Source organism: Camelina sativa, chromosome 16 (genome assembly GCF_000633955.1).
Source record: "Camelina sativa cultivar DH55 chromosome 16, Cs, whole genome shotgun sequence".
NCBI lineage: Eukaryota > Viridiplantae > Streptophyta > Magnoliopsida > Brassicales > Brassicaceae > Camelina > Camelina sativa.
The window spans coordinates 26246641-26253849 of NC_025700.1; the positions used below are offsets into that span (position 1 = coordinate 26246641).

The 7209-nt window shown below is 39.6% G+C and overlaps 3 protein-coding genes across 3 annotated transcripts in view; all 3 read left to right on the forward strand.

Annotated features, from left to right (window-relative positions):
• LOC109129556 (ABC transporter G family member 32-like) overlaps positions 1–24 on the forward strand; it is a 2802-nt gene extending 2778 nt beyond the window's left edge. The window contains exon 4 of the mRNA XM_019237857.1: positions 16–24. Coding sequence (XP_019093402.1) covers positions 16–24 — 9 coding nt within the window. The remainder of the gene's footprint in view (positions 1–15) is intronic.
• Positions 9–4119, forward strand: LOC104754067 (ABC transporter G family member 32). Its single transcript, XM_019237930.1, has 14 exons — positions 9–322; positions 404–564; positions 653–756; positions 929–1088; positions 1188–1313; positions 1389–1480; positions 1584–1916; positions 2006–2296; positions 2371–2454; positions 2533–2666; positions 2759–2986; positions 3071–3242; positions 3321–3575; positions 3648–4119. Exons 1-14 carry the CDS (start codon positions 30–32, stop codon positions 3918–3920), a joined length of 2706 nt encoding a protein of 901 aa, XP_019093475.1. The 5' UTR covers positions 9–29; the 3' UTR covers positions 3921–4119.
• LOC104752591 overlaps positions 5038–7209 on the forward strand; it is a 3573-nt gene continuing 1401 nt past the window's right edge. Inside the window, exons 1-2 of the mRNA XM_010474780.1 lie at positions 5038–5194; positions 5687–7137. Of these exons, the coding sequence (XP_010473082.1) occupies positions 5698–7137 (1440 nt within the window). The 5' untranslated portion in view covers positions 5038–5194; positions 5687–5697. The remainder of the gene's footprint in view (positions 5195–5686; positions 7138–7209) is intronic.

Sequence of the window (7209 nt, forward strand, 5' to 3'; positions counted from 1 at the left end):
TGCAGCTTCTTATAGTTGCCTTAATCACAATGACTGTCTTTTGCCGGACAACAATGCACCACAAGACTATTGATGATGGCAACATATATCTTGGGTCGCTTTACTTTTCCATGGTTATCATTCTCTTTAACGGATTCACCGAGGTTCCAATGCTAGTAGCCAAGCTTCCTGTTCTTTATAAGCACAGAGACTTACATTTTTACCCAAGCTGGGCTTATACATTACCTTCCTGGCTTTTGAGTATCCCTACTTCAATAATAGAATCTGCAACATGGGTGGCAGTAACATATTATACAATTGGATATGATCCTCTTTTCTCCAGGTATATATATATTCTTGTAAATTGGGAAAGGGTTTGGTTGCTTAACATAAGTAACAGTGACCTTCTCTAACCTTCCTTCAGGTTCCTTCAGCAGTTCTTGCTGTATTTCTCTCTGCATCAGATGTCCTTGGGTCTTTTCCGCGTTATGGGTTCTTTAGGCCGACATATGATAGTTGCCAATACGTTTGGGTCCTTTGCAATGCTGGTGGTCATGACGCTTGGAGGATTTATAATATCCAGAGGTCTTGTCTTCATACTTTCTCTTGGAGTACTTAAACACTCTCTTTTTACCACATGAATACTCATTCATTCTCTTGTTTAATTTCCCAGATAGCATACCAAGCTGGTGGATTTGGGGTTACTGGGTTTCTCCTTTGATGTATGCTCAAAACGCAGCTTCCGTGAATGAGTTTCTTGGCCATAATTGGCAAAAGGTGACAATATTACAAACATAAAGTGCTACTTTAGTTATACTTTTTGGTGTTTCTATTATCCATGCTCAAAGGTGTATATATATTTGGTTTGCATATGGTCTGAAACACACCATAGAATGTGGAATATACTATTATTGTAGTTAATGGTTGTTTTTCCTGTTTAATTATGTAGAGTGCTGGGAATCATACCAGCGACTCTCTTGGTTTGGCATTGTTGAAAGAAAGAAGTTTGTTCTCTGGGAACTACTGGTATTGGATCGGTATCGGTGCCTTGCTTGGATACACAGTTCTATTCAATATACTATTTACGCTGTTCCTAGCACATCTCAACCGTAAGCTTTTCATATTATCTGTATACCTAAAGCATCAACTATCTGCTTTTTATAAACCATTGTGCTAATTCTATCCAAATCCGTGTAAACTATTCATAGCTTGGGGCAAGTTTCAAGCTGTTGTATCCAGAGAAGAGTTGGATGAGAGAGAAAAGAAAAGGAAAGGTGATGATGAGTTTGTTGTGGAACTAAGAGAGTACTTGCAGCATTCAGGCTCAATACATGGTGAGGAAACAAATTAAAATCTTTCCTTTCTAATCTGTTTACTGAAACTGAAAGAAAGCTAATGCTTTGGCTCAGGAAAATATTTCAAGAACCGAGGCATGGTTCTCCCGTTTCAACCACTATCATTGTCTTTCAGCAATATCAACTACTATGTGGATGTTCCCTTGGTATGTAATATATGTATCTACAGTGTTTAGGCACTGTATATTAGTTTTAAGGCATTTTATATTCTCTAGCTAGCAGTCTTAGCTCATGCAACAAAACTTTCAGGGACTAAAAGAACAAGGGATACTAGAAGACAGGTTGCAGCTACTTGTGAATATTACTGGAGCTTTTAGACCGAGTGTTCTTACAGCATTGGTGGGAGTAAGTGGTGCGGGTAAAACAACGCTCATGGATGTTTTAGCTGGAAGAAAAACCGGAGGAACTATAGAAGGCGATGTGTACATATCTGGTTTTCCCAAAAGGCAGGAAACGTTTGCAAGAATTTCAGGTTACTGTGAGCAGAACGATGTTCATTCTCCATGCCTAACTGTTGTTGAATCTCTACTTTTCTCGGCATGCCTTCGTTTACCAGCTGACATTGACTCAGAAACACAAAGGGTAACATCATCATTCAATCATTCCTGCCTATGTTTTTTTATCCTCTTGGATTATGCTAACATGCATCTCTAAACTTCAAATTCATGGAGGCGTTTGTTCATGAGGTGATGGAGCTAGTGGAGCTGACCTCTTTGAGCGGGGCATTGGTCGGTCTCCCTGGGGTTGATGGCTTATCAACTGAACAGAGGAAAAGGCTAACAATTGCTGTTGAGCTAGTTGCGAACCCTTCTATAGTATTCATGGATGAGCCAACTTCAGGGTTGGATGCCAGAGCAGCTGCCATTGTGATGAGGACTGTAAGAAATATTGTTAACACAGGGCGAACCATCGTCTGCACGATTCATCAGCCTAGCATCGATATTTTTGAGTCATTTGACGAGGTTGGTTCTTCAAACAATAAAGTTGGATAATAAAATCAAACAGTCTGTCGAATTGTTGAACTTTGTCTCTGCAGCTTTTGTTCATGAAACGTGGTGGAGAGCTCATATATGCTGGTCCACTTGGTCAAAAATCATGTGAACTTGTCAAGTATTTTGAGGTAGCCTTTATTCTTGATACATGAACTAGAAATACATGTAAATTCAAGTCTCTTTACAATTACTCTTTGCTTCCTTAGTCAATTGAAGGAGTGCAAAAGATCAAACCTGGCCATAATCCGGCAGCGTGGATGCTTGACGTCACCTCTTCCACTGAAGAACACCGTCTTGGAGTTGATTTTGCTGAAATTTACAGGAATTCAAATCTGTGTCAGTATGTGACTTTTCCCCATGCATGTGGAATTCAAATATTAGCTTTTCCACAAGTTCTGTTTACCATATTCCCTGTCTCCTTTTCTACTGCAGACGCAACAAGGAGCTGATCGAAGTCCTCAGCAAGCCAAGTAATACTGCAAAAGAAGTCGAGTTTCCGACCAGATACTCTCAGTCACTCTATAGTCAGTTTGTTGCTTGTCTGTGGAAACAAAACCTCTCATACTGGCGAAACCCACAATACACTGCAGTTCGGTTCTTCTACACTGTGATTATCTCTTTGATGCTTGGAACCATATGTTGGAAATTTGGCTCAAAAAGGTAAAAATAAACATGCAGCTTCCACTTCTGTAAAGTGGCACATTTCTATCGCCTAACCTATTAAAAAAATTCTTCATGTATTAGGGACACTCAACAACAATTATTTAATGCAATGGGATCGATGTATGCGGCAGTTCTCTTCATTGGAATCACCAATGCAACCGCTGCACAGCCTGTTGTCTCCATAGAAAGATTTGTTTCATATCGCGAGAGAGCAGCAGGAATGTACTCGGCACTTCCCTTTGCATTTGCACAGGTCACACATATGTTTATCTTCTCTTAATCACATATCCGTTTGAGTTTTAAAAATCTCAACACGTTAAACTTTTTTCAGGTGTTTATAGAGTTTCCATACGTGCTAGCACAATCCACAATATACAGCAGTATATTCTATGCCATGGCCGCGTTTGAATGGTCAGCGGTGAAGTTCTTGTGGTACTTATTCTTCATGTACTTTTCGATAATGTACTTCACCTTCTACGGGATGATGACAACAGCAATCACCCCAAACCACAACGTTGCCTCAATCATAGCAGCACCTTTCTACATGCTCTGGAACCTATTCAGTGGCTTCATGATACCATATAAGGTACATATTACTTATATTTCATTATTTATCTTTTGTTTTCTATGATTTTGTATCTCATGTTTCGGACCACAGAGGATTCCACTGTGGTGGAGATGGTACTACTGGGCAAACCCAGTGGCGTGGACACTGTATGGACTATTGGTATCTCAGTATGGAGATGATGAGAGAAGGGTGAAACTCTCAGATGGTATCCATCAAGTGATGGTGAAACAACTGCTTGAGGATGTAATGGGATACAAACATGACTTCTTAGGAGTCTCTGCTATAATGGTGGTGGCCTTTTGCGTCTTCTTCTCCCTTGTCTTTGCTTTCGCCATTAAAGCCTTCAATTTCCAGAGAAGATGATTGATGATTACCAAAACTCTCCAACTCCCACATATTTATATATATATACACACATATACAGATACCAACTATTGTTAATTTGTATATTGGGGGGCTTTTATACCCAACAAGGCAGGGGACTGCGCCTATTCTTCCTCTGCAATTACATGTATGGATCAATAAAAGCCTTGTGTTATGTTGTGTTTTTAGTTCCTTGTTATTTTTTCATAACTGTGTATGAGTTATATATATATATATAGAACAGTAATCAGTTTTAAATATATGGTAACTTTTATGTGAGTTAAAAGGTCGAAAAAGATCCTAACATGTGTAACTTTTAGTGATTTGTAAGGTCGTAAATAGAGTTTCAAGAGCTATATATAAATTATCTTCCTTGTAATAACTAAAGTTAGCGATAATCATAGTAAGTACGGTTTAAAAACCTTTTTGCCTTTTTGGTAAGAATGCAAACATTTCGACTGTTCGTCCCTCGGGTTTGTTGTTTAAAAATTAAAATTCTATGGAGTCATTTGTCCAAACTTGTATATTAGTTCGTGCCACATTCCGGTTAGCCTCCATTCTTTTTAAGTTTTCATGTAACGTTCAATCAGGTTCCTGGTACCCACACCAAACATTTCGACGAAATTCCAACCCACCCCTGCATATCATGTTGCGAAGAGGGGCGTACAATTAATTTCCGGTAAAACACATCTGCTTAGTATTTGACAAGTCATAAACGCTCTAATAAATACCTTATGTTTAAACCACATTTTCTAAGCATCATGATCTAAGCCACCTCCTCTGTAGAAGGATTTGCTTTGACTTGTTAAACCACATTTTTTTAAGCCACGCCTAAAAACACCATACACTACTAGACCTCTGACCTCTGACCTCTGACCTCATATCCTTCATTGCAAAACAAAAACAAATATAATTACAGTACATTTGCATAGCTAAAAAAGCCTAAAACAAAACAACGAAATGAATTATAGTTGCTTAGTTAGCTTAATTAAAAATAAAAAAAGAAAGAGTTGGAAGAAGAAAAAAAACGAAACAAGCAAGTGTGACATATCCATTGGCTGACTGACATATCAATCTCTCTCTCTCTCTCTCTCTTTATTGATTGACAAAACATAAAACATTTTTCCTATTTCTCTCCCAAACCAAATAACAAACAAAACCCTAAAAAAAAAAAAAATCATCTCTTCCGATTCAGTTTCGCCTTCGACGACGACAAAATAAAACTGTACATCGATCTCCAAAATCAAAAGCAAATCTTCTTCTCTACACAACAGGTCCAGCTTCTTCTCTCTTTCGATTCCTTGTTTTTGTAATTCGTATTATCGTCCGTCTTCGGGATTTCGCCCAATTTCTCCAAATCTTCTTGTGGGTCAATTTTGTTTGCTGCCAAAACTTTTAAAGAGAAATCAGAAAGCTTATGTATGTCGGTCCATTTCCTTTTTCCTGATTCCACCTTCTTTCGCTCTGTATTTGTAATTCCCCTTAGCTCGCTTTTACCAAATTTGAGACCTTTTCGCATGCTTTGCTCATTTCTTCTTTGGAAAAAAAAAGTATCATCATTTCACTATTTTACTGGTCTTACCCTTTCAAGTTTTGTCTTGTGGGTTCTTGTTGTATGAATCTTCTTCTTCTGTCCATGTGTTTGTTGTAGCTTTTTTAGGAGAATCTCATACATAGGAGGGCTGTGTTGTAGTCTTAAGAAGAACAAGTATCTCTCATCTTATTATTTATTGACTATGTTTTTTGCTCATTTCTTGATACGTTAGGTGTTGTATTGATGTTCTTTGCAGAGATGTCTCCAGCAACTAAGTCTAAGTCAAAGGATAAAAAAACTGGGAAAGAAGCAGCTCACAAGGCATCACCAAAGCAGCCTTCGCCTTCGCTTAATGGGAATACCAGTAGTATGGCAGCTAATGCTTATAATCCTCTTCTAGGAACATTTCAGGTTCTTGATTCTGTCTCCGTTGCTTCTTCTGACCCACCACTTCAGTATGGTCGTTTCCGCAGTATAGACCACGAGGCGGCTGATGTGAATAATGGGGTTGAGTCTGATTCTGTTTCCAACAACGGTAGCTGCTCGGGCGACTCCGAAGATCACAAGGAGAAGTTCACAACCAATCTTCCCCTCAAGCAGGAGGTGATACCAGGTGCTGACAATGACAAGCGTGAGAAAGTTCGCCAAAAGAATGAGAGAAAACATCAACGCCAGAAGGAGAGGAGGGCTCTGGATTTGTATGACAAGTGTACCACGTATCTCATGTCCAGAAAACTCGAAGCCCTTACACAGCAGCTTGTCGCTATGGGACTATCTCAAGAGCATGCTACTACGGCATTGATGATGAATGATGGCAAAGTTGAGGAATCTGTTCATTGGTATTTTGACAGGGGCGAGGAAGAAATTCAGAAGCAAATCATTAAGACTCCTGCGAATTTGAAAATAGACATTACAGACGAACTAGCTAGGATTACACAAATGGAGCTACAACTTAATTGTACAAGGCAGGAAATAGAGCGTGCAGTTGTTCAAGCAGAGGGTGATTTGGACAGAGCAGTGCAAGTCATGAAAGGCACAAGATATGATGAGTTTTCAGTGCCAGTGAAACAAGAAGAATCTGGTGATCCTCTTACACCCACTAATGGTAAACATACAGTAGGAATAGGTTATCAGAATTCAGATGCAGAAAGGCTAGAAACACAAACTCTTCCATCACCTGGTTTACAGCCACCAAGAGATGACAAGAGCTTTAACTATACAAGATCACCCTCCACAACAGAGTTAGTGAACAAAATGTTGGCTCAGCCTATGAAACGATCTGAACTGAAGTTAGAGTGGCCAAAACCTCAGCAATCTGCTGCTTTGGCTGATAAAAGGTGGCCAAATACAGGACAGGTTCCTTCGTCTTCTTACTCTTTCCCATCATCGCCATCCCCGTCACCTCAGCTTGCTTCGAGGGTTGAAGCTCGCTATTTAGCTAGTGGAAATGAATTTAAGAACCTCCAGCAGCAGCAGGCAGCAAATAGAGAATCAGTCATGACAATGAGGCAGCGGCCACAAGTTGTAAGCACAAATCCCATTCCAACCTCAAGCATGAGCGCACCCCCTACCAGTTGGCATCCTGCGGCCAACATAGAGATAATGAAGTCAAATGGGTTCATACAAACACATAATATCCCTAGTGCGCGAAGCCCTAGTCCAAACAATCTGAATCCAAATAAGATCTACCAGCAACTTCAATATCAAAACCAGAAGCGATTCAGTAACACCAACCAAGTGGATCCACACGCTAGC

Coding starts and splice junctions, on each gene's coding strand:
- LOC104754067 (XM_019237930.1), top strand. CDS start 30: ATGACTGTCTTTTGCCGGACAACAATGCACCACAAGACTATTGATGAT. Junction 1,089..1,187: donor GTTCCTAGCACATCTCAACC/GTAAGCTTTTCA, acceptor AACTATTCATAG/CTTGGGGCAAGTTTCAAGCT. Junction 3,243..3,320: donor TTCCCTTTGCATTTGCACAG/GTCACACATATG, acceptor AACTTTTTTCAG/GTGTTTATAGAGTTTCCATA.